We start from the raw sequence: 27,444 nt of genomic DNA, 5'->3' as shown, positions 1-27,444 counted from the left end.
TCTGGCTTCCTCTCCTTCTCCTCTCCAGAAACCTCACAGCAATTGTTTCCTCTCTTTTCATTGGCTTTACTCCTTAAAAATGTTTAGGCATGTGCGTTCTCAAAATACACACATGTGTTTTGGGTGTTAAAGAACTGACTAGTTATCATACATTTTTCTCCTTTCTGTTATTAATCAGAAATTTCTTAATGTATTTGTTTCTATTTTTATAAAAACAGTACCCAGTGACAACCAAGTATATATCCACAATCTGGTCTGTGAACCTAGTATATAGCAGAACATTATTCAAAAGTAAGTGCTTGTCCTTATAGCATTTAAATAGAAATTCTGTACTCAGAGATCAAATAAACAAGATTATTACTGTGTCAACAAATATTATACCCTACACAAAGAACTATAGGCAACCAAGGAATGCCCAGAGCAGGAGAAATAGTTTTCCCCAGGGAAGAATACACTGACTGGTTTTCCAATACCACCTGCTCAGCCCTGAGAACGTATAAATGAGATATACAGACTGAGCAGGTCAATTTAGGAATATATGCATACACATATATGTACATATAACAACAACTGATGAAAAATGAAGCCATGGCTTTGAAAGAGCAAGGAGGGTTGGTTATATGAGAGGGTTTGGACGGAGGAAAGGGAAAGAAGAAATGGTGTATCTAGAGTATAATCTCAACAACAAAAGAAAAAGTACAAAGGAATATTATGAAGTAAAAAGCATACGACAGGAAATAACTACTGCAGGGACAAAAGACTATCATGCTCTAATAGTGTGTGGGTCGGGAAGATCTCCAGAGGATATTACCTGCAAGCTAAGAAAGTTGAGGCCATTGCAAACTGTGAATGGCAAATTCAGTCTTTTAAAGGAGCATCAACCTATGCAACCCCTTTTCCCAGCCTTTTTCCTTGGTGTCCCATTTAAAAGAGTTCCAAGACTAAGAAGCTCTTAAATCATCGAGGTTGGAACTTGCTGGGTTGAGATTTGAGAGTTGGTTGACAAATCACTTATTTTCCACATTAAAACTGTGTATGTAGCAAGTATTACATGGTCATCTTGCAGCTTTTCAAAGTTAAGCGGTGAACGTGTTAAACCCTCTGTGTGTTTCTGGTCCTGGCAATACAACTTATTGAGAGTTTTCTATGGGAAAGACAGTTTAAAGCACTTTAGATGTATTGCTTTTTTAATTACTAGAACTGTCATAAGGATTAACGGGAGGATAAATTACCATGAATGCAAAAATGCACAGGGCCCTAATCATAAGGAGCAGTGAAACTGGCTGGCTGGCAGGTGCTGAAATTGCAACCTTCTCCTTTAACTCTGAGGAGCGGGCGGGCGGGGCCGCGTCCATCAGTGTCTAGGTGCCCGCAGGCCGCCCTAAGGGCCAATGGCGCGGAAATGAGAGCCCGGGCCACGTGACGGCGGGTGGCACTCTGGCTTTCCTAAAGCAGTCTCTATGGTATTCTTCCAAGCCAACCCAGGGCCCCCCCAAAAGGGTAGCGGCACGTGACAGGCCCTGGGACTACGGCAGGTTCCCACGTGATCCTGGCCTGCAGTAGCGTGGTTGCGGTGAGGTTCTTGCGCTCCTGAAGGGCGGGCGCGGAAGTAAGAGCATCCTCAGGCGGACTGTGACTGGCAGCGAGGTCGGGAGGAGCCAGCTGGCAGTGACCGCCTCGCTTCTGCAGCTCGGCTCAGCTCATTCCGTTATCTCAGCCTTTGCAGTCTGCAGAGAGGCTGACCAAGTTACCTTTGGGTCTTGAGACCTTGGAGAGTGAGGCCCAAACTCGGGACCAACTCCCCATCCACCTTGCCCTCCCTCTCCTCCATCTCTTCCTTTGCACGCACCGAATCGCTTGCTCCTTTGGGCTGGCCTGCTCGGCTGCGCCTGGAGACTAAGTTCGGGTCGGTAAAGGTAACTGTGGGAAAAGCGGCCCCCCAGTGGACAAAGGCGGAGGCAGGGATAGAGCAGGCCCCGCGGGCCCTGGGTGCTGAGCATAGGCAGTAGAGGAGGTGAGCCAGAAGAACGGTACTGCGGATTTAGAAGGCACTGTGAAGGACTTGTTGCGCGATGGAAGAATCTGACTCCGAGAAAAAGACGGAGAAAGAGAATGTGGGCCCAAGAGTGGAGCCTCCTCTAGGGGAGCCGGAAGGATCGCTTGGGTGGGTAAAGGGGATTATGTTGCACCTGGGAGGGAGGGTGTGCTAATTGTAAAGAGAATTGTGAGATGCAACAACCCCTAACCTGCAGTGATGAATTGCTTTAATTTGCCAATATGGTTGATTGATATCATGCCCTTGATGACGGAAAACAGAATAGAAACAGCCCTTTGCCTTTTCCTGGTTAATGCGTAGTATTTTAATCGAGACAGTTCTGAGTTGTTTTGTGTTTTCTATAAAGGTTATTTGATGTTATCACCTTGTTGATGATAAAAAGGGAGAGAACAGACGTTTGCTGACCAATGACGTATAGTGCGATATGCCTGTTTGAGAACTGCGTTATATGTACTTTGTGCCTTTAATGAATGAAATACAGCTTGGAAGGACGATTGAAGGTCCAAAGATGATTCTAGATTTTAAAAATAAGGAGATTAATTTAAAAATAGTATTCAAATATGAAAATATTGTTTGATTTATAAAAGTCCCCAGAGTGTTGCTTCAGCTTTATGACAGTATCAAATCTTGAATTTAAATGGTTTGTATTACTAAATATGTCTTCCTAGGCAGCATCTCCTGAGCTGATGAAGGAAACAGGGAACATAAACCCAGCTTTATAATTTAGGAAAAATGAAGACTTCTGAAATGAGGTCCCATCCATACTTAGCTGTTTTAAAGAATATTCTTCTGCATCTCTCTGTTTACTTGTCCCTCCCCCCACCCAAAGGCAATTAGATTACGAAAACACTATCTCTTTTGGTTTATATCTACAGGTGGGCAATGCCAAATGCAGCCATGAAGAAAAAGGTAAGATGTGTTAGGTACATCAGTAACGTGAAGGAAAAGGTAAGGAGCTGCAGTTCAGGAAATCTGGCTTTTTCTGGACTATGGCAAGAATCTATGTGGTCTTTGAGACACTCATCCCTTTATTTACTTTGACTAAAATTAATCTCATGGAGTCAAGACATATACAAATATTACACAGCCCTCTGTGTGTGCACTGATTCTTTAACCCAAATCAAATGTTACACGCAGTTTTTTTTCTAGCTGGAATTGGATGTTCTTTGCTTTGCACTGTTATTGCGACGTAGACAGTATCCCTGAGAATGTAGCTCGGAAGCATATTTCTTGACCTTTGGGGGATTTAGTATCATTTGTGAAGTGCTGGTGATAATCTTCATAGGGATATGAGGAAGTTTACATGAATAAACTCCCGGTACACCACAAACATAATTATCCTTGCCCTGAAAGGATGAAAAAGCTCCATATTTTTAGTCTGACTTCATCTAAAATTTAATTCTGGGCCTCAAGTTTGCTAGGAGGATGTTTTTGATGAATGTCTGAAGTTGCTGTCAACAAGGATGCCCGAAAAATGCCAGAAATCTCTACGTAATTAGGAGGAAAAAAGTAGATACAAAGAAAAGCTTACGGAACTGTGAAAAGAGAAAGGAGGGTAACTGCCATTTGCTTTAATGGTTCTGCAATGCACATGCATTGAAGGGTCAGCTTTTACACTCAGAAAGACACAGTTATTGCTTAATTAATTTTTAGTTAATTTAGTTTAGACTTTTTTGCAAAAGACAAGGAAAATATCCATATTAATCTCAGACTAGCTAAGCAATTACATTTTCTTAGGTAAAGCTGGATATCAAAATAGTTGAGTTTAACAAACCCCTGTCCAGTATGTTTTCATTAAAGCTCCTTACCTTTTTTTTTTTTTTTTTTTTTTTTTGTTTGTTTGTTTTTCGAGACAGGGTTTCTCTGTGTAGCCCTGGCTGTCCTGGAACTCACTCTGTAGACCAGGCTGGCCTCGAACTCAGAAATCTGCCTGCCTCTGCCTGCTCCTTACCTTTGTGATCAGACATTTTGATAAAATATATTAGGGTCGGAGGTAGAATAGGTGTTGCTTTCATTTGAAAAGGAAAGTTCACAGAGCTGTATCTAATAAACGCTGTGCTTAAAAGGACTCTGAAAGTCATTTTACTCTGTTTCCTTATAGTGCAAGATTATTTGGTGTTGTTCACAGGTGTTTTTCCTGTGCTAAATCCTAACACAAGAAAGATGTCTTGTAAAGTCTTGCTCTCAGCCAGATAGTTGTTCTTGCATTTTTTGCTTTAATGGCTTGTTCATTCTTTTGATGAGTGTATTTTAAGCTTTTGTTACATGTTAGGCCCTGGAGATAACAAAGCACACAAAGGATACAAAAACTCTCCCTCTGTCCTTCAAGTGTTTGAGTCTTGTGAGAGAGTTGCCCAAAGGAGGGACTGCAGAGCTTTATGGTCTGCAATGATAGAGTAGTACCACCGAGGGGCAGGCAAGATACCTGTCAGCCTAAGCCAGCCTGGTCCTCACCCTTCCTAACGCTGTGACCTTTCAATTACAGTTCCTCATGTGGTGACCCCCAACCACAGCATTATTTTCGATGCTACTTCATAACTGTAATTTTGTACTGTGACAAATCATAATGTAAATATCCATGTTTTCCAGTGGTCTTAGGTGACCCCTGTGAAAGGGTTTTTTGACTCCCCAAAGGGGTTGCAACCCACAGGTTGAGGAATGCTGGCCTAAGGCATTTAGGTCAGAGGAACTTCATGGGGAGGATACTGGGGATCGAACCCAGGTTTCACTTGTATTAGGTAAGTACCCTAGTACTGAGCTACATCCCCAACTCCAGAGAAAATTCCCGAGGTGATTGTTGAACCAAGTTTTGAAGGATAAGTTGGGACTTAGTAGAAAGGGTGAATCCAGACATAGAGTCAGGGCTCCCTAAATGGCTGGAAGCAAAGAGACTGTAAGCCATCCATTCACTTAAATGTGAATGGATGCTGAGAGTTCGAGTCCAGGAGAATCAAAAGGTAAACACGGAAGTAGATAAGCTAAATCAAGAATGGTCTTATGTGTATTAAGTATCCAATTTTGTAGGACATGGGATAAGAAGAGGAGGCAGAAACTGATGAAATAAAAATCATAGAAATACGTAGATGGAAAACAATCTGACCTTGAACAGAGAAGTGGGAAGAACTTTTCAGTTATACTATATGAAATCTGATATATATCCTTACATTATAAGAGCATAGGTTAGTTTACTATTGAAGTGGTATTTTTCTAATGCAGTTTTAAATAAATAATATGTATAATAACAAACTTACCACCGTTGTATTGCTAAAATGATGTGTGACTCATAGCAGGTCAGTGCTTGGCTTTCGAAATGTTAACACCATTGACTGGGGAATGGTTTAATTACAGGTATTCATACTGGTCATTGGTACTTACACATCTGTAAAATGCCAACTACAGAAGAGAAATGGCTCCCTTTACACTAGATTTGCTCTAGATTTGCTAACCTTTTTCCTTACTTTGTCCTTAGGTCCTGTTGATGGGTAAAAGTGGATCTGGTAAGACCAGCATGAGGTCTATTATCTTTGCAAATTATATTGCCAGAGACACACGCCGTCTTGGTGCAACAAGTAAGATGTTCCATCCTATTGTAAAGTGAGGTGACTTGGCTGTTCATAATCTGCTTAACACACTTGGTTGCAGCAGCTTGAGAATGCACAGGTTGATGAGTTTGCTTTGGAGCATGCTTTCCCTTTTCAGAATGTATGGCCTAATTCTGATTATTATTGCTCACTATCCTGGGGAGCCGCTTTCCTTTCTAGGTTGCTTGCAAAGTGGAATGTTCTCAGCTAACTTCCTGTGTATCCTGCTGTTTCTTAGGCAAGGATAGGGACCCTTTGCCTGCTTACTCTGTGGGGAGAATGCTTGTTTATAACTTTTCATACAAAGGGGAAAACCATAGGTCTTAACGAGAGTACATTAAAACCTAAGATGGTTTTAATATAGGAGTTAGTTGTTGTCTTTATTAAAAGGTAAACTTGAGGATAGTAAGGAGAGAGGTATATCTGTTCTGCACTCTGCTCTTTTTCTTTATACACCTAGGTCTTCTTGGAGCATCTACTCTGAGTTGGGAAAAATCTTATTGACCTTTATGGCTAGAATGTTAGTATAGACTTTCTTGGCTATAATGGCTACCAGAACACTGAATGGAGGATCCTGGGAGTGCTCTACTCTGATGCAGGTTGTCATTTCGTTCTGAAGCATCGAAGCATTTCTGAATTCTGTCTTTGTTCTTGGCCTCTGGGTGAGGACAGGTATTGCTCTGCCTAGCCTTGAGATTACAATCTGGGTTTCTAGCATGTTCAGTACTTTTAGCAACAAGTTAGCAGTGTTCAGGTGCCCCAATCTGGTTTCAAGCACATTATGTTCCAGACTCTGAAAACTATTTTCTAGATAAAAGTCTCTCTGTGTCTCTGTCTCTCTCTCTCTTTCTCTCTCTCTCATGGTTATCTTCTGTTCTCTACAAATATCTGAGAACACTCAATATCTTAATTTATCTTACTCATTCTCTGCCTCCGAAATTTTGTTATTCTTAAAACATCTCTGGTTCCTCATGTGACATACTTTTGAAATGTTTTCAAGGACTTCTTATAAGACTTGAATGCAGATGTGGTCTAATCAGGGCAGGGTGGGCCTACTACATCTCTGATTTGGGGTATTACTTTGCCATTACCATGACAAAATCCTACCTTCTTTTTTGAAGCAGCCTTCATTTTACTGAATAATAATTAAAACCACAACTCATCTTTGCATATATTTTATTGAAGCATACACATCCTCTTGCTTTTGTACAGTTCATATTTTGAACTCAATAATGAATCCTTATATTAGATGGCTTATGTTTTTTTTTTTTTTTTTTTTGAAATCCAAGCCATTGGGTTACAGTTTTCTTGTGCAATACGTAATACAATAATGTTATATTATAATATTACAATAATACAAAGGTTTTTAGCTATGTATTCTCTCATCTGATGTTAGCTGTCCTTACTAGTTATATACAGTTCTATATTTGATAAGTATCTAAATAATTGTCAAAACTGTTGGTCAAGATAGTTTCCTTTCTTGTCATATCAGCCTCTAGAAAATACTTGTCCAAATTTTTTTTTCTGTCTTGTGCCTTGATTGGATATATTCGATTTTTTTTCTCTTCCAGATTAAATATGTAGGGCTAGTATCTGTGTTGTTTCAGTAAAGATGCTTATTAAACTACTGTAACTTTTTTGCCCTCTCTCATTTACTCTAGTTTTCAATTATCTTCGTTCTAATAGACGATAAAAGTATACCTTAAAAATTAATCACATTCAGCCAGTAAGTGTCAGTGTTGGAATGACAGTTTGTGCTCTTCTTTTTAGTATGACAAAGCCCATCTACATTACACGACTCATCAATCCCTGGAAAACATTTGCTTAATACTTTAAATTCTTTTTACTTTGTTGAAACATCTTTTCTCAGTACCACTGATATTTCTGTTTCTAATTTATCAGCACGGTTGGTTTATTACCCTGAATCCGATGAATAATTTAGAATTACCGAAACTGCTGTAAATACTTTTGACAGAATCCAGCAGTATCATTAGGAACATAATGGTGTAAATTATATAATCCTATTCACTAAAATAGGCCGTTTATTCAACAAGTATACATCTGGAAGTATTTCTTGCCAGATAATGTCAGCCGAATGGGGTTCCTGCCCCTAAAGATATCTCATGTAGTAAGTTGACTAGTAATATTTGGTTAGTATTTCCTGAATTCCATCAAAGATAGTAAAAAACATAATGAAAAATGTTGGTCTTAATGTTTAAGCATATCATCATTAATGGGTTTGTCACTAATGAAGAAAGGTGTGTGTTTGTTGCTAAATGTGTGGACTAGTTCAGAATACATGTAGTGCATTACTTTGTATTCGTTATCCCTTTTGATGCAGTTACTGATTTTCTTTAAAGGTAGTAAAAAAAGAATACTACTTTTAAAATATTGTTTGCCTTTAATGTGTTAATGTTTTCCTGGTTTGTCATTCCTGAAAAAAGTCAACTTTTATTTTGTTAAATTTAAAGCCTCTTGAACTTTGAAATTTTAAGTACAGAAATAATGATATTATTAATTTATTAAATGCTAAAATATGTTTTTTGCAATGGTAAATTTGTCACTAAAATGATTATGAAATATTTTAGTTTCAAACACTGTTGACAGCTCCAAGATTTCCTATCTCCTCCAAATTCTGTTCTCTTGGCTTTTCATTTAATGCTTTATTACCCCGACTTTCTTCCTTTGCATTTAACTGCCCCTCCCTGCTTTAAAAAGACGAGTTAATCTTTATAAAATTTTCTTCTTTCTGCCCCATAAGTGAATATGATTCCCAAAGCTCTGTTTTTCTTTATTCTCTTCAGTTGCTTTAATGATAACAGAGCAGGAAGGTTATAGGAGAACAGATGGGGGGCATACAGGGAATATAAAATTTAATAGGGAAGTAGGAAATGGCATTTATATATAAAATGTCTTATAAGCCAAGAAAGGTCATGAGAGATTTTTAAACAACAAAAAAATTAGCATGGGCAGAGTTACATTTTTTTAATTCAAAATTATACTTGTGAAAGCTTCGAACATTATTTAAGTATAAAATGTTAGTTTATTCTTGATTGTCAAGCCAACTTTCTAGAGACAACCACCATTAGTAATTCTAGGGTTACTATTCTGGCCTTTTTCTTAGTGTATACCATCATTGATGTGTAAGTCTTCTTAAAGAATGATATAAAACTCAGCCATTTGGAGACATCACTGTGTCTGTAATGTGGATACAGGTTGGAGTGATGCAAGGGTAGAAACAGGTACCACCTATAAGCCAGAGGACTGGTTTTCACTCTTCTTCCACACTGCTAGTGTCTGGACCTCAAAATTTTCAAGATTTTGGAACTGTGAGAAATAAATTTCTAAGTTTTCAAAAACCTGTAAGGGATGGCAGGGGCTTTATTTGGCCTGTGGGAGTGGTACTGGCTATGGCGCAGAGCTACTGAGATGCGGAATATGCTTATGCAGCAGAGTCAACAGAACTTTCTGGGGAACTTGGAGAGAATTATGAGGGGGAAAAGAAGAATGAAATATTAGGCAGATGGCTAAAATCACTGAGATGGAGAACACTGAAAAGGGAGCAGATTTGTTGGGATGAAAGGAGAGATGAGCTATGTTTTATATATTGAGCTTGGGATATTTACAGTACAGACATACAGTATATGAGTCAGAAAAATAGAGAAATCTGCACTAGTGTTGCCTAGTTAGTATCTACATGACAGTTATCTTGCTTTGGGGAAGATGATTTTGAGTCCCTAAGGACCCCTAACATTTATGGGACAGAAAGAAGAATAGGAACATATGAGGGAGGAGCTTCCAAAGATTTTGTAATTGTGATGCCAGAGACCAAGAGAAGAGAATTAATTCCCAGGAGAAGAGAGTAGTCAACAGTGTCATGCTGCAGAAAATAAGACAAGGACTAAAAAGTCCACTGGATTTGGCAATGGGGCCATCGGTCACTTGATGAGAACTATTTCTGTAATATGGGAATAGAAACCAGATTTCTATCCCATATGCCCCATATCTAAAAGTCACTGAATCCTGTCGCTTCTTTTGTTATTGTCTTTCCCTTTCTCAGTAGCACTTTTTTCCATTTTTTTTAGTACTAGACCGTATACATAGTCTTCAAATTAATAGCAGTTTGAGCACCTACTCTCTCGTAGACTCTGTTGGAAATACAAAGACATGTAAGATATGATTCCTTTTCCAAGGAGGGGGAAGTAAAGGGGAAAAAGGAAGTAGTTTGAGCATCTACTATGTGCCAGGCACTTTATGTATATGGCTTTTTGAATCCTCACAGCAATCCTGTGAGGTCAGTATTATTTTCTTTTCTTACAGAAGTAGAAGCTATTTCTAAAGGCTTTCTTGAGTTCCCAAGGTCATTCAGAGCTAGAACTGTTATATAAACTAAAGTCTGTATGGTTTCCTTTCTCATGATGGCTTGTATTTATACATTATGAGAAGATAAAATTGTAGAAAAGTAGATAGCAGCTAATTTAGGTAACAACTTGGAGTTAGACACAGGAAATATTACTATGTGATTGAGTTAACAATCACATAAATTATGTAGAATAAAATTGCTAGATACTGAGGAATATCCCTGATAAAAATCTTCCATTATTCTTTCTTAGGGTTTTTTAGTGCCTGGCAGAGAGTAGTTGCTTAATAAATGTTTAGATGAGTTCAGAGGGAGAGATAGTGGTAGGTGGGGTTGTTGTCAGGGAAAGAGGGCTTTTGGAGGAGATGGGAATTCCTCTAGGTTTTAGGGCTAACTTTGAAAGGAAAGGGGGGGCTTTGCAACAAATGACAGAAAAGGCAGTGGATAGTGGGAGGGAACAAAAAAGCAGAGGTCGCAAACAGACAGCCTGTGTGCTGGATGAGGCCTGTGGCTGTGTTTTCTTTGGCCTGTCCATTGTTTTAGAAAAATTGGAAGTAGTAATCTCCTGTAAAAGTTTTCATAATAACCTAGAATTCACGCTACTATTTAAAATGTTAAAGATCTAGGAACCCTGAGCCAATGATTTTGCATGGAAAATGAACAATAGTTGAGAAACTGTCACCTCTCTGAGGCCATGGTAGATGCTTACCCTCATATTTAGCAAGCTTTTAATGGTATACGTTTGCTCACATGGCCTGATTTAGCAAGTTTGCGACCCCTGAAAGTAGAATGTGTTGGGGACTGGGGAGGTAGTAGGGTGGGGGGAGTGTGAGTAAAACATACTGGGCTGAAGGGAGAGGGTTTGTTAATGTGAATTACTGGGTATTGGAAAGGTAGATTGAAAGCCAAAGTATGAAGGACCTTGAGTCCACTCCGATTAAACATGGAGGAACCACTGAGAGTGTTTTGAATGGGGAGTGATATGTTCAAAGTAGCGTTAAGAAGATGAACCTTGTAGTAGCCTAATGGTTGATGTAAAGTCAGTAAGACTCTCTGATAGTATAGGCATGAGGAGATAAGGGCCTTCCTTGATGTTGAGTGATGGATTATGAAAGAAAGACCAGAATTAAGAGATACTACAAAGAATTAAAAGTGAATTGAATGTGTCAGGAGAGTCAGAAAGAAAAATTACTAGACACATTAACTAAAAAGGAAGTCAGTACAGGAGTTAGTTTTGTTATGTTTTATGTTTGTTTATTTTGTGTTTGCTTACTGTCTCTAAGTTTTGTTTGGAAGTTGGTGAAGGAATGTGGGTTTGGGAATATCTGTTAATTGGTGTATGTCACTGTCTTGTGTGTTAAATTTTAACAATATTATAATTGGAGATTGTTTCTGCTTTGGGTACTAAACTACTGAAATTTTAAAATTACTTACACAAGAGCCCATTCCTTAGCATAGGGTAGTATAGGTACCCACCCTGCCACTAAACCATGTGACTAAGCTAAAAATCACCTTCTTGTTATGGCTTTGAGCATTTCACTCCACTTTGGTCCTTCTAAACACCATGGGTTAGTGTTTTGCTTATCTTAAATGTCATGTTCTTTACTACAAATACTAGACTTGTAACATTTATCTTCCAGTTGATGTAGAACATTCTCATGTTCGATTTTTGGGAAACCTGGTTTTGAACCTGTGGGATTGTGGTGGGTAAGTACTATGTGCCTACTTATTTGTGAAGCCGATGGCAATGATGATGCCATCTAGCATAATCAGCATGGCAGATACACCCAGAAATCTCATTGGCATAGATGCACTGGCTAAAACATATTTCAGAATTACCAGCTGATTAATAGAGATCTGTGTTTAGTACAACTTGGAAAAGTCCTTCTACACAAAACATATTTAAGTAGCTCCAATATAAGCCCCATCTAAATATGTATACTATGGAATTAGATCATGCCTCTTTTGCAGTGGCATAATTAGATTTCTTTTTCAGGTTGACTGATACTAGTATTGCATTCTTAGCTATTATTTAGTATACCAGATTGTTCTTAGTCATTTTAGTAATTACTTCTAAGGTAGTCTTGTCACTGTAAATTGGATTCTGAGCATGTATTTACCTACTGTTGATTTATGACCAGGGCGACCATAAAAATCTAAGCACAAATTTGCACTTACTGTGCCTCTGTTTTGAAGCAACAGTGTGTAGTGCAGAGTGATTAAGAGTTTAAGTTCTTTCTCTGGGGTATATTATTTAAACCCTTTGTGCTGTGATTTTACCTATACAATAGAGCAAAATAACCAAGTCATAGATTAGTTATGTTGATTAAGTTATATATAATTAAGTTATGTTGATTAAGTTATATAATGTATATATAAAATATACATTATATATATAATATATATATTATATATATATTATAGTGTCTCACAAAATAGATGTTGTTGTCTGGTGGCTATATCCCAGCTCCAAACATACAAAAGATGCTCAGTGAGTAGTTTTGAAGGAATAATAAATAACTAAATAGTCTTAAGAAAGTAACTCCTTGTTTTAAAGACTTATTTATTGTATATATGTGAGTACACTGTAGCTGTCTTCAGACACACCAGAACAAGGCATCAGATCCCATTACAGATGGTTGTGAGTCACCATGAGGTTGCTGGGAATTGAACTCGGGACCTCTGGAAGAGCAGTCGGTGCTCTTAACTTCTGAGCCATCCCAGTAACTCTTTTTTTTTTGACAGCAACTGAATTAACATTTTGGGATAAAAATCTTCCCTCATTGTAATTGTTTTCAATTCTCTAGTCTATGTCAACAGATTTACCCAAGTTCCTTGTTTTTAGGTACTAAAATATGAAATTCAGTTTTATAGATCAAGTATCTGTAATTCAGGGAAAATACGATTCTTCCAAGGTCACACAGCTCTTATTAGCAAGGTGCAGGATTAGAAATTCGTAAACACCACTCCATATACACCACTAAATGACACTCTGTTTTATTGCTGTCCAGGTGTTGAGATCTTTTGGGGAAGTGACAGCTAACCTAGGAGCAAAGGGTAACATTCTTCTGAAAAGTCATCATTGAAATCATTTTCATAAATGTAGACTATTTGACTAGTGTTATTCAGCAAACGTTCATTAAGAATGTACCATCTTTCTTTTAAAAGTTGTGAGATAGCAGGAGATAATATCAGGGGTGATTCTTGTCTGGTTGTATAGAGAATTGAACACTATTAATCAAAACCTCATAACATAAATTTAGCTTCTTGCCCATGGTAAGTGTTGCAAATGAGAGCCTACAAGTGAGTGAGCTGCCCCCAAGGGAGGGATAGTTCCTATGAGGATGTACAGATTGGATTGAAATATAAAGAGAACAAGCTGGAGTTAAAAATGAAGAGGTCGACAAGTAGCATGAGTGATCAATACATGAACAGAAGGTAAATGTGTTTATAACCTAAGGAGAAGCCAGGCATGGTAAGTATGCAGAGGTGGGTGGATCTTGGTGGGTTTTAGGCTAGCCAGGGCTATAGAGTCTCAAGAACAACAGCAATAATAACAACAGCAAAACATAAGGAGAAAAGCAAAGAATTTTACTGGATCGCAAGTTATGACCCTGAAGTAGAGTAAGGTAAAGCTCACCACATCTGCCTGTTACTTGCTCTTTGAATTAAAGCTTAAGATCATATTTCACTGGAGCAAGCAACGAAAGTTCAAGCAGGAGTGACTGAACAGAAGAGTCATTTACTATCTAGATTTTTTTTCCCTCCTACCAGACAAGACAACTTCATGGAAAATTATTTCACTAGCCAACGTGACAACATCTTCCGAAATGTGGAGGTTCTGATTTATGTCTTTGATGTGGAGAGCCGTGAACTTGAAAAGGACATGCATTACTATCAGTCATGCCTTGAGGCCATTCTGCAGAATTCTCCAGAAGCCAAAATCTTTTGCTTGGTACACAAAATGGATTTGGTACAGGAGGATCAGCGAGACTTGGTAAGAAACTGAAAAGGTGCTGTACCAAATGCTTAGTGTGCTGTGTAGACTTTCTTTATGAACAGTGAAGGTCAATTGGTACCATTCTGTAGTTCAGAACGAGGTAAGCCTCTGACCACGTGCGTTCACTAAGTAAGCCTTTATCAGGTTAAAACATAGTTAGCTGCCCCTGTTGTATTGTCACAGCTGAAAGACCCACCAGGAGTAAGATGAGGAGAGGTTGCTGCTGCCACTGGATTAATTTAGGACTTGTACCAGTTGAACTTGTACCAGTTCAAGTGCCTAGCACACTGGGTCAAGCACGGTTCAAAGATGACTAAGAATAGTAGAGTAGGAAATGTCAACCTTCATTTCCTCAACAAAAGCACATAAAATTAACTACCTATAACCCAAAATGTCCCAGAGAGGACTCAGGGGCTCAGTATAGAAGAGGTTTAGTAAAATAGGCAAATTCTCTACCTATAAGATTCTGGGTCTGGTAAGACACAGTCTACCTTCAGTTTGTTCAGTATAAAGTAAGAACATTAGATATTAAGGTTTAAGATAAAAAAGAAAATCCTTCTTTATGTTATAGAGAACTAAGGAAAGGAGATTTAGATTATACTGGTTGTATAGAATTTAGTTTCGCCCTGGCTGTCTTGGAACTTTTTGTAGACCAGGCCAGCCTTGAACTCATAGAGATCTGCCTGCCTCTGCCTCCCAAGTGCTGAGATTAGAGGCATGAGCCACCACTGCCCAGCCCTTGGCTTGGAGCTTAAGAAAAGCCTCATACTAAAGGATTTTTTGGTGATAGCTTTAGTCAGGAAAACATGTTCCATAACATATTGTGTGTTAGATCCCATGGAGCTGGAATTACATGTGTGCTGATAACCAACAAATGAGCTCCTTCTGAACGTTTTAATCACTTTCAATTTCTTGTACTGCTTTCTAAATGTTTATGTAACTATCCTCAATGATATATTAATATGTATGTTTGAGTTTTCCAGAGAAAGAGACCCAGTCACATGTGTTTGTGTATAGAAAGATAAAGACACATTTCATTTAAAGAATTAGCTCACCTGATTCTGGAAGCCACCTCTGGAAGTAGTTTGAAATTTGGAGAGCTGGGAAGATGGGCTAGAGACCTGAAAAGAAGAATATACATTAAAGAGAGGAAAAAATAGAAGTATCCTTATTTTGAGATGGTGTGTTTCTTTACATAAAAACACTAAAAACTCCAGCAGAAAACTCCTACAGCTGTAAATTCAGTCAGCAAAGTAGTGGGATACGAAGTTAACAAATAAATCTTAGACACAACAGGAAACATTGATTCCTATATCAATAGATGAGTTGGTATGTTAACTACATTTGGTCTTGTAGTTGTAACTGCAGTCAGAAACTTCTTAAGAATGTGATGCTCCACTTTCCAATATCCATGCCTTCTACAGAAACTCAACAGGCACCCTGAATGGAATTGTATCAGCATCCTTTCTATACTTGACCCAGCCTTCCCTCATTCAAGGGGTTCTCTGGATTTACAAAGTGGCACAAGTCTGGATGGATACCAGTTGAGGAGCCGTGACAGTCTATGATTTATGCTAGGCTTTTGATCATTTGACTCATTATTTCATTTATGTAGATATCCCATCTGGTTCATTTATAGGAGCACTATGATCAACTAGCCAAAACTATACGTTTCTGTGAGTTGGTACATTGGCTCTTTTGTCCAATCAAATAAGTTTACCCTAGCACTTACCCTTGTTACTGTAGCACCCACTTCCCCTTTATTAGGCTTCCCAACTAAGTGGTAGCAATTACTACTGTACGTTTTGGTGTATAGAAGAAAGTGATCAGAGAGCTGGAGAAGGAGGTTAGGGTTCCTTTTACAAATTTGTTTCTCATTGGCTTTGTGTTCCCAGTATTGATGAATAGATTGTAGATGACAAACCTTGAACATTGTCATCTCTCTAAGCATTTAGATTTCTTTGTAGTAGATCAGTGCAGCTCTGACATTTTTAAAAACAGACTTTATTTCTTTCATGGATGAGTGCTCTATCTGTATGTACACCTGCGTGCCAGAAGAGGGCGCCAGACCTCATTATAGATACTTGTGAGCCACCATGTAGTTGCTGGAACTGAACTCAGGACCTCTGGAAGAGCAGCCAGTAATCTTCACTGCTGAGCCTTCTCTCCAGCCCCTGCAGCTCTGGCATTTGAACTTCAGTTAGTATAGGCTATGTTTTGATTAATGTCTCAGCCAGGAAGTAAACGAACAGAATGCTTTTTTAACCCTTCACCTGCAAATCCTCTGCTTAATTGCATACACATCAATACATTTGTCCTGAGTGAGTGTTAGGCTCCTTCTACTAAATTCTGCACCATTAACAGCTACTCTCATAGTTATCCCTGTATTTTGGTCTATTACAAAAATCATATAATTCCTGTAGAGATTGTGTATTTCACCTTTAGAAATGTTCTGATTCTTGAATCTGTATAGCGCTAGGAGCAAAGGGCTATGGTAGAAATGAATCACAACTGCCTTGTAGCTACTGCCAAGAAGGCCATTTTAGTTCTTTTTTTTTAAAGGGAAAGTTGGATTATTCTTAAATAAGAATGTAGTGACTGCTCCTATGGGCAAAGGGTTGAGCACTGAGGCATCCCCAACTTCCTCAAATTTTTACTCCATGAGACCAGTTCCAGTCTCCAGAATCATGTTCCCGCATAGCCAGTGCCATGCTTTCCAAGCAGGTACCACATGGAGATGGGTATTCAATTTACACTGTCATTTATCTGCTCAGGGGATGAGAGTCCAAGCTTACTTTGCAGCAGTCTCGGTCCTGTGGCTGCAGGAAGTAAAGGTGTCTTTCAGGGCAAATATAGGCACTTCAGGTCATCTATTATAATTGGTCTGGATATTCAAATCTGAGCTCATCCTTATTATTGTCCATTTCATACAGCAAAATTAAGATCAGCTAGCGAGTCCATTATACTCATTTTGACAAAAATAGCCACACATGTGGTTGCCAGACCATTGTATGATTCAGGATCTGAATTCCACATCATCCCCAGGCTCCCTTGAATATTCTCATAACTTCTTTTCTTTTCTTTTTTTTAAGATTTATTTATTTTTATGTATATGAGTACACTGTAGCTGTCCTCAGACACATCAGAGAAGGGCATCAGATCTCACCATAGATGGTTGTGAGCCTCCATGTGGTTGCTGGGAATCAAACTCAGGACCTCCGAAAGAGCAGTCAGTGCTCCCAACCACTGAGCCATCTCACCAGCCCTTCTCATAACTTCTTGAAGTTGTATCTTTAGTTCTAGTCAGATTAGAGAACTAATCTCAGTCATATCAAAATCAATTCAGAAAATTCACCCTAAGATTCTACTCTAACTCTGAGAGTTTTTCTGCCTCCTCTTCTGAGTACATTGCCCGAACCTTTGGTATAGGTGTTTAGGTTAAAGACATCTCATGTGGGGCTGACTGTGCCAAAGTTTCTCACTCTGGACACCATGTCCAGCAGGTGTGGGTCTCTGTGTGAATTATCGTGTACTGCAAGAAGCTTCTCTGATTTAGGGGTATAGCAATATGCTCTCATTTTCAGGGTTTTTTAGAGAGAGAGACAGAGGCAGAGAGAGAAGGAACACATGGAGTCAGGTGAAGGCTGGCAAGTATGAAAATTGGAGAGGAGGAAGTTATTAAACTTCAATGATGTCCATGAAATAAGGTGGCAGCCTAGACGTGTCTAGGGGAAAGTGTTTCACAGCAGATTTTCCATTATTGTGGCTCTCACATTCTTTCCGCCCCCCTCTTCTGCAGTGTTCCTTGAGCCATAGATGTAGGAGCTGTGATAGGAGTCCATTGGGACTGGGCTCCCCAAGATATGTTGTGTCCAGTTGTGGTTTCCTGTGATGGTCTCTATTTGCTGTCTAGAGGAGGCTTCTTTGATGAGGGGTACTAGTTACACTTATCTGTAGGTGTAAGAATGAACTTCAGGGTAGAGCGGGAATTAAGCTGGTAGCACAGCAGCAGTAGTAAATTCTAAGGTCCATAACTTCACTACTAGTCCCTGGAAGTTGACTGTACCAGGCATGATGTCCCTCTTGGTGGACCCTTAAGTCCAATTAGACAGTAGTTGGCTTCCTAGTACAAAGTGGTCAGCTCTTAAACCAAATATATGCAAACAGCAAAAATGAACACATCAGGTTGCATTTATATATATTTGTGTGTATGTGTAACAATCATAACTAAAGGAAAATACTATCAATTTAAGAAGGAAGGAGGACAAGGAAGGAGTTGAAAGGAGGGGACTTGGGAGGGGCTTGTGTGAGGGAAGAGGAAGGGGAAAGTAATGTAATTACATTTTAATTTAAGATGTAATTTAAAAATTAAAAAAGAATTAACCTTCATTGTGTGTACACACATACTAGCAGTCTACCTACTTAGGGAAACATATCAGAGTATACATATTTTATATAGATATTTTCTCTGTATATGTGGGGATGTATACATAGAAACAAATCCTAGCTGGCTAGAGCTTAGTTGCTCATGTGGGTTATATATGTGTTGTAAATTAAGTTATATATATATATATATATATATATATATATATATATATATATGAGCAATATGTGTTATTAAAGAGTATGTCTATAATATTAGACAACTAAATGTATTTTGAGTTGCACATTTTTAATATAGGTATTGCCATATTAAAATTACCTACATTTAGTGATATATATATAATAAATTTTATTTTCTAAATTAGTGATCTCTATAAATATTTAACAAAAGCTGGATAAGCCTAAGGAAATCTGATAGTTATTAATACCTTTATAGCCTTGTTTGGGAAATAATAATACTCAAGATTCCTATGAAGACAGAGTATGAGGTCCTCGTCAAAATATGATCAAATAATTAAATCTCAAATTTTCCCATGAAAGAGTAGAGCTCATCAGGTTGTTGGAATTTTTCATTCAGATTTTTAAAGAACGAGAAGAAGACTTGAGGCGTTTATCGCGTCCATTAGAATGTTCTTGTTTCCGAACATCTATCTGGGATGAAACTCTGTATAAGGTGTGTATGTTTCCTAAGTCTCTACTTAGAGCATGAATAAAAGTTAGAAAGATATTAACAAAACTAAAATATTTTCAATGACTTCATAGCCATCTAGATTTGTTAACTAAAGAGAAAATAATCTATAACACTTTGTTCAAAGAACATCAAACTTAACATCAATAGATTTGGGGTTTAATCTTAGATCGGATCGACATGGTCACGAAGTCATTGTATTTGCCATGTGGATATGATTAATCTGCTGCTACTCTTCTTTGTCATAGCAAAAAATGTTGTTTAACGTCCACCATCCATGTTGACCCATTGTGTCAGTGATTACTGTAGTTGCATCTAATGTGCAAGTCCTTCTACATGCTAATGGGTAAACTAATCTGCCTAAATTCAGACAGTCATAGAAGAAAAATGTTTAGTGAAGAAATGGGAGAAGTGAATCTTGAGATGTGATATGTACATTGTATATTGTAAGCTCAGCTTTCATGTCAAATTGGAAATGATATAGTTAGCATCCAACCCTCATTGTTAGCATTGCTGGGATGATCACCATGCTGTTTGCAGTCTAGAGATTCTTCTCTCAGTAATATGAAGTTGAAGTTACCTTAGTGGTACAAAGGCTCCTGCTTCTTCCACTTCTCTTGCTTACCAGTGGTTTAAAGATTGACTACTTTTGTGTCCTCATGTGGTCAGACCTTTCCTTCAGACTGCTTCTGGTATTCGTTGACAAGTATGACTCTAGATGGCAAAGGATCCTTCTCTGTCACTGGTAGCTAGAGCTTCAGTATCAACTCATCTGACAAGTATCAACGACCAGAAGCACAGAAACCTCACTTTCAAGGAGGAAAACCACTGGACTTTTAAAAATAGCGATTGATTATTTTTTTTAACTAATTCATAACCCCTCCCCCAAGTATTATGTTGACTCAGGCGCACTCTAATAACAACACTTTGAGATACCTATCTAGGAAGTACTGTTCTAGATTACTACGGGCTGAATTTCTCTCAAAGCCTTATTCCCATAGAACAGGTAACCGTGAATAAGGATGGACATGAGGCACTGATAAGAACCAGCTGCGGTGTGAAGGATGGCAATACATAACACGACCAAAGACAATTGACTAATCACAACACTGCTGTGAGTGACAATGTCTCTGCTGTGGTTAGCTTTGGTGCCTTCTCCAAGGTAAATTCAGCAGTGACATTAACACCAACCTGGGAACTTGGAACACTATACCTAAGTAATAAGACTAATTGGAACAGAGTCGTGGCACTACTACTGTCTCTGACATCAATGCTGCATAGACCTGACTTAAATTTGTATCTTTCATTTTATTCAACAAGCATTCGTTGTTTATCTATTGGATGCTGTCACATACACAAATAGCTACAGTAAGATTCCTAACATCTTGTAGGAGACACAAGAACAAAGCATGCCTAACCAGACAAATGGGAAGCGAGAGTAAGGACAAAGGAATACAAGCACCTTAAGAGAATACTAGGAGGGTGAAACTAATTTCGTCTGTATGTATTAGTCATGCTCCTGGATGAAATCAGCTTCAGGCAGTCACATGCTAGGCATTTTAAAACTCAAGTGAACCAGTAATTTTTACAGATGTCACTAAACATTTGAAAATTACAATCCCAGTTGTTTCTTTTATAATGATGTGTTATATCTTTGTAGGGAGGGCTACACTTGTCATTGTGGCTCTGATACTTTCAGAAAATGGACTCTTGGATGTATATTAAATATAGCATTACCTCATCTTTTTAAACCTGTTCACAATGTTGGACTTCAATATTTCTTGAACGTCTGGATTAGAAGGGTTTTAGCACAGTAGATCATACTTTGCAACTTTTTCCCTAAGGCTACGGGATGTCATTAAATTACTGTTTACTCCTGGAAAAAAAATCTCTCCAGCATTTCTTAAGTGTTTGAACTCTAGAAATTCAACTAAGGATGCAAATCAAGTATTAGATTAATTTTCTTCTTTGATTTTTGTTATATTTAATGTCTGTATTTTATTTTTACTCAATTATCAATGGTTTTTCTCTCTCTCTCTCTCTCTCTGTGTCTTGTAGGATATTACTCATTTCCAATGCCTGGAACTGGCTACCCATTAGTAATAGTCAATTGTGCTTCTGTCCCGTTAGGCTTGGTCCAGCATTGTTTATCAACTGATTCCCAATGTTCAGCAGCTGGAAATGAACCTGCGGAATTTTGCTGAAATTATTGAGGCTGATGAAGTACTTCTGTTTGAGAGAGCTACCTTTCTGGTAAGGACTTTCTGCAGTCAGAGAACACCATGTTACTACTTTTAGGAAGAACTACTCTCCTTTTACATCAGCATGTATGTTCCTAATTATAAAACAATGTCATTCACAGTGGTTTGGAAAAACTCCTTTGGTAAATAATGTTTTAGTGATTAGTAAAATTTAGATTTTTGCAGGTTTGCTTTGTTAGAAACTTCAGATTAGTTCTAGAAATAACTATTCTATTTTTCTTTGTTTTTTGTTTTGTTTGTTTGTTTGTTTTTGTTTTTCAAGACAGGGTTTCTCTGTGTAGCCCTGGCTGTCCTGGAACTCATTCTGTAGACCCGGCTGGTCTCGAACTCAGAAATCCTCCTGCCTCTGCCTCCCAAGTGCTGGGATTAAAGGCGTGCACCACCACTGCCCAGCACGTTTTTCTTTCTTTTTTATTTAAAAAAAAAAACTTTACATCTTTTTAAAGATTGGTTTATTTATTTTATGTATGTGAGTACACTGTAGCTGTCTTCAGACACACCAGAAGAGGGCATCCCAATACAGATGGTTATGAGCCACCATGTGGTTGCTGGGAATTGAACTCAGGACCTCTGGAAGGGCAGTCAGTGCTCGTAACTGCTGAGCCAGCCCGGCATTTTTCTTTTAAGAAAAAAAAAAAAACTGGTAGTTTTACTTTTTTTATATATTGAATTTAGCAATGATATCAGAGTCTACTGTACAGCTTTGAGTGAGTAATGCAAAACCCTGTATAATACATACATGTATTTTAAAGAATTATTTTCATATGTATGTGTGTGTGCTTCTGTCTGTCTGTTAGGGAGTTGCCACTTGTGTGTTGGGTGACCGTGGAGGCCAGAAGAAAGTATTCAGATTTCTTGGAGCTGGAATTACAGGCAGTTATGAGCTGCCTGGCATGAATACTGGAAATCAAACTTGTGTCCTCTGGAACACCAGGAATCACTCTTGATCACTGAGCATTTTAAAACTCTCTTGCTCAATGTATACCTTTAAAAATAATGTCAATAGCCTCTGGGCAGTGGAGGCACACACCTTTGTCAGGCAGAGACAGCAGATTTCTGAGTTTCAGGCCAGCCTGGTCTATAGAGTGCATTCTAGGTCAGCTTCACAGAGAAACACTGTCTTGAAAAACCACCACCGCCAACAACAACAACAAAACAGCAATAAAAGCTAATTTGTCAGAACACATTGCATAAATAACAGGCTCATTTAATGTAATGCTAAAAGCAGCTCCCAGTGAAGAATTAAGTTTCTAAACTTTACCAGTGGTTAGGTAAGTTCAAACAAATGTCTTACTCCTTCTGGGCTTGTTTCCTCTTCTCCAAAACAAGAATAATAATGCTTATATCATCAGTTTATTGTATTCGTAAAAATGGGACAGGGTGGAGCTGGAGAGATGGCTCAGAGGTTAAGAGCACTGACTGCTCTTCCAGAGATCCTGAGTTCAATTCCCAGCAACTACATGGTGGCTCACAACCATCTGTAATGGGACCTGATGCCCTCTTCTGGTGTGTCTGAGGACAGTGACAGTGTACTCACATAAATAAATAAATAAATAAATAAATAAATAAATAAATAAATATTTAAAATGGGACAGGGTTATGGTAAGCAGCACAAGCCTTGGCATGTAATTAGCAATGGAAGATAAAGAATGTGTACATTTAGTTTCCCCTGTTTATGAAAACACACTCTTCCTGCTAGATGGTGGAGGTCAGGCTGAGTCCTAATTGGAGGACTTCTCTCTGTCAGCCCACTGGTACAACTTACTTCCTTGGAATTACTACTCAAAGCAGTTTTTCTGGCTAATGTTTATACCAATAAGCAAGTGAGATAGATAGATAGATAGATAGATAGATAGATAGATAGATAGATAGATAGAATTAATATATATTATATATTATATATTATATAAATATACCACATCATAACAAAATCCTGTTTCAGAACTATTCCCTTTGCCATACCTACCACACATGGTCATACAGTGACAGCCCAGTGCATACTCTATTTCAACAGAGAGTCTTTTTTCTCTTTTAAAAAGACAAGTTTATGTGTTATTGATGATTTGTACTAAGGGAGGTAAACTCAAGCAAGGTCCATCTGCTTTATCATTGGCATAGGAATTGTATTTCAAATATTTAACATTATATCAGGGTTTCTCTTCTGGCAAGTGATGTGGATTTTTTTTTCTGTTAGAAATAGAAACTTCTATTCAGCCTTTAGAGTGCTTGTGGTTTTATTAAAATTGGAAGGTGTTATTAAAGTATTTTTACCTGGTGTGGGTGTCTGTCCTGAATGCATACCTTTATGATAGTCAGTACTTGGGATCATCTGGTAAAAGGTTTTAAATATGATTTCAGCAGCTACTTTGTTACAGACTTCTTGAAAATGTTAGGTACTGCTCAAGAGCAGCTCGATATTTTTATTTCTTTTCATTTTATTCATACTATTTTAAGTTAAAGACTGTTTCATGAGACAGTCTTACGGTAAAATGTAATGATTAAGGTAATTGAGAAAAACAACAGATGTCCCTTGATTTAGGATAAGGCTATGTTCTAGTAAACGCTTAACCTGAAATGTATTTAAATATGTCTAACCTACTAAGCACCATAGGGAGGATTTTGCCAATGGAAATCCTCTGCAAATTATCTGATCTTTATTTTTGTAATCCAGGAATTGACCTTTGTGAACTGAAACTCAGGGTGCACTGTTGCTGTTCAGCTTCATAAGAAAGTATTGTACCATATATTCCAAACTTGGGAAAATTCAAACTATAGTTTGTACTGAGTGTGCATTGGTTACCAGCATGACCAAAGGCCTCATGGATGTCAGCTTTATTTATCTATCGATTTATTTGTATTAATCTATTTAGTTTGTTTTTTTTTTTTTTTTCGGGACAGGTGTGTAGCCCTGGCTATCTTGGAACTCCCTCTTTAGACCAGGTTGGCCTCTTACTCCGAGATCCTCCTGCCTCTTCCTCCCAAGTGCTGGGATTACAGGTGTGCGCCACCCCTGCTTGGCTCCAGATGTGTGTTTTAATTAGTAACACTGATAGCAGTATTTTCATAAATTCAAATCCTAATATCCCTTTTCACAGGTGATTTCTCATTATCAGTGTAAAGAACAACGAGATGCCCACCGATTTGAGAAAATCAGCAACATTATTAAGCAGTTCAAGCTGAGCTGTAGGTAAGAGACTTTATAAATGTGAACTGTTAGTTTCTGGATAATATTTACCATTTGTGAGGTTTAAGGAAACTGTACATTTATGTTTACAATAGTTTGCTTAATCAAATGAAAGTTTGGGTCTAAGGGAGCCTACAAGTGAGTGAAGTGTGCTCCATTGTCCTTACAATAGAAGCATAACAGGCGTATATTTTGAATATGAAAAGTAATTGAGCAAGAATAGTGTGTTCTCCATGGGAACTTCAGAGAGTAAGCTACTAAATTCAAGAATTCAAAAAAGAAAGAACCCAAATCCAAACTGATAGAGAAGCATATCAAAATGCACAAGTCAATCATCCTTTATAGATGTTTGATACCATTTGGGAAATAAAAATAGAATATCCAAGAAGGCTTTGAAAAGGAAGGGGAAACCTATGACCTGGTGAAGGAGAAACGCCTGGCTTTTTAAAGAGGAAACATGGTTGCTGTTGCTAAGAAGGAAAGAGTGTAAGACTCGGCAACATCCAAGTAGAACTGCTCAAAGTGCAGGCATGGGGTGGGGGTGGGGCACAGACATAAGAAAGAAATCGGAGTTGAGATAAGAAAACCTATCTTCAGTACAAACAGTCAGCAACTAGTTGGGAATACGCACACTTCTTCCACTGGGATCAAGGATTATAATAATACCAGGGATACTACCAGGGAGACGCTGTCCCCTCCTGAGCATGCATGTCATAGGAACAGTGGTCTGAAGACAAATTTTGTAGACACAACCAGGAACTGGGTACACCATGAGCACTGAGACTTCCAGGGATACCAGGATAGAAATGCAACAAAGGAGTGGAAGTCAGGAGCCCCAGGGTGACTAACCTGAAGAATGAATGGAAAGCACTCCCCCCAGCACTGCTTGCAGAAGCAACACCGTGGCAACACAAGAGAATTATGGTGAACCTGGCTTGCTGTTATGGATGGACACAAGTATTTGAGGGCAATGTGTATGGGTCATTAGCAAAAAAAAAAAAAAAAAAAAAAAAAAAAACATCAGCGGTCTGGGTTTAAAGACAACAATAAATACAAGTATATGACAGAAGTAAATGCAAGTATAGACCCTCCTTTCACAGTCCCTCGGAGCCCTGGACTAACAAAGCTCCTCACAGAAACTGGGATCAGGAATAATCCAAAGATAAGGCTGTAGCTGAGAGATGAATTGTTTCACACTGGGAAACTCCTGCAGAAAGCAAGCGCAACAGAGAAACATCTTACAACAGGGAAGAAATACTTATATAATTTGCTTAGATTGCAGAGTCTAACAGCTGTCTGTCTACAGAAGCAGCTAAAAGAGACAACCAAAGTGGAGAGGAACTGTACTCATCCCAAAGGAAGAAATTCTAACATTATAATAACGGTTGTCTCATTTTGCTTATAATTTTTATGTAATTATTCATTTACATACTTGTATTTTAGTTATTTAATGGTTTTCTTTTCATTTATATCTTGCATTATATATGTTTTTATAATGATCTTTCCCCATACTCATTTTTGATTTTCTCTATTGTTTCTCATGCCTGTAACCCTGTACTTTCCTTTTATTATACTTTGTTCCCTTCATTCCCTTTTCCACACCCCTTCCTGTTCTTTACTTTTTAGTTATAATAACCTTAGTTTTAAACAACTAAGATACATTTCTCATTTGAGTATTTGAGTCTTGAACCTTAAAGACATAAATGAAGAGCAGAAGGGGTTTTGACAGCAAGCTAACATCAGGGTTGCTGTCAAACCATTGTTTCTGTTACTGGATTGGCTTCACCTGCTAAGTAACTGTGAGGACTATAAACCCAAGTGATGGCAGCTCACCATGATGACTCACATAAAATAAACAAAACCAGTAAGAAAAAGAAACAGTATAAGTAGAAGCCACATCCCAACAGAGACAGAAAACACAGGAAAGTATCACCAGAGAGAGGATGAGCCAGTGTCTACATCTGCTCACAGTTCCTCCATACTGGAAACCAAAGATGGTGAGATACCTGAAATGCCACAAAAAGCCTTCCCCTTCACACTGCCTATCTTGCCATCCATTTTGATAGCTTTAGTATCTAGGCCCGGAATTGGTTTCCTTACTTCAATCATCTGGTTATTTGAGTCCTCTACTTGAGCATTGGTATTCCTTGAAAGTAGGATTCAAAAGGCTTTTTTGACAAATCAGCCAAAAATATAAAGCAAAGAAACACAGTCAAAAGCTGTGAGGAGAAATCGGGATACAACAAAATGCCCTTTTTTAAATTAAGATTTATTTATTTGTTTATGTATATGAGTGCTCTATCTTCATGTACACTGCATGCCAGAAGACACCATCAGATCACATTATAGATAGTTGAAGCCACCATGTCATTGCTGGGAATTGAATTCAGGACCTCTAGAAGAACAACCAGTGCTCTTAACCACTGAGCCACTTATCCAGGCCCCTCATAAAAATCCCTTATCACTAAGCTTAAAAGCTGAAAAACATAACATGATATATTTTAAGCCCTGAAACTAAACAACTGACAACCAAAATTGGCTAGATCCAGGAAAGCTACCTTTTAAATTTAATAGAGAAATAATACAAAAAAAGAATACTATACACAGTAAAAAGATAGTCTCAATCATGAGGTCACAGGAATACTAAATTCCATGAGGAAAAGATGCAGAAAGAAGAGCTGGGAAGGAGCCCATCTCATCTAAACAATAAAATAGCCCCAATAGGAAATAGTAAACCTTAAATGTAATGCCCTCAGTTCCTTGCTTAACTGCTGCATACAATAAGGTGAGCACCTTACTGGCAAGAAATCTATAAACATATAGCCAAAGAGTAGAAGTCTACTCAAGCAAATGAAAGCAGAAACCGGCTAGCACAGCCATTGTGATGCTTGATCAAGCCTGGTTCAAATGGAAATTGGTTGGAGGAGATAA

General features: G+C 38.2%; 1 protein-coding gene across 2 annotated transcripts in view; it reads left to right on the top strand.

Moving 5' to 3' along the window:
- The first annotated feature begins 1,522 nt into the window (after positions 1-1,522).
- The window catches only part of Rragb (Ras related GTP binding B), a 31,538-nt gene continuing 5,616 nt past the window's right edge, over positions 1,523-27,444 (top strand). Inside the window, exons 1-9 of one of the 2 annotated variants that reach the window (XM_034486159.1) lie at positions 1,523-2,164; positions 2,932-2,965; positions 5,526-5,625; positions 9,723-9,806; positions 11,638-11,704; positions 13,772-13,994; positions 18,958-19,053; positions 21,199-21,321; positions 24,425-24,516. In XM_034486159.1, coding sequence (XP_034342050.1) covers positions 2,073-2,164; positions 2,932-2,965; positions 5,526-5,625; positions 9,723-9,806; positions 11,638-11,704; positions 13,772-13,994; positions 18,958-19,053; positions 21,199-21,321; positions 24,425-24,516 — 911 coding nt within the window. In that variant the 5' untranslated portion in view covers positions 1,523-2,072. The remainder of the gene's footprint in view (positions 2,165-2,931; positions 2,966-5,525; positions 5,626-9,722; positions 9,807-11,637; positions 11,705-13,771; positions 13,995-18,957; positions 19,054-21,198; positions 21,322-24,424; positions 24,517-27,444) is intronic. The other variant, XM_034486160.2, reaches the window with a different exon arrangement.

This window comes from Arvicanthis niloticus, chromosome X (genome assembly GCF_011762505.2).
Source record: "Arvicanthis niloticus isolate mArvNil1 chromosome X, mArvNil1.pat.X, whole genome shotgun sequence".
Taxonomy (NCBI): Eukaryota; Metazoa; Chordata; class Mammalia; order Rodentia; family Muridae; genus Arvicanthis; species Arvicanthis niloticus.
This window is presented reverse-complemented; position numbering and strand designations above follow the sequence as displayed.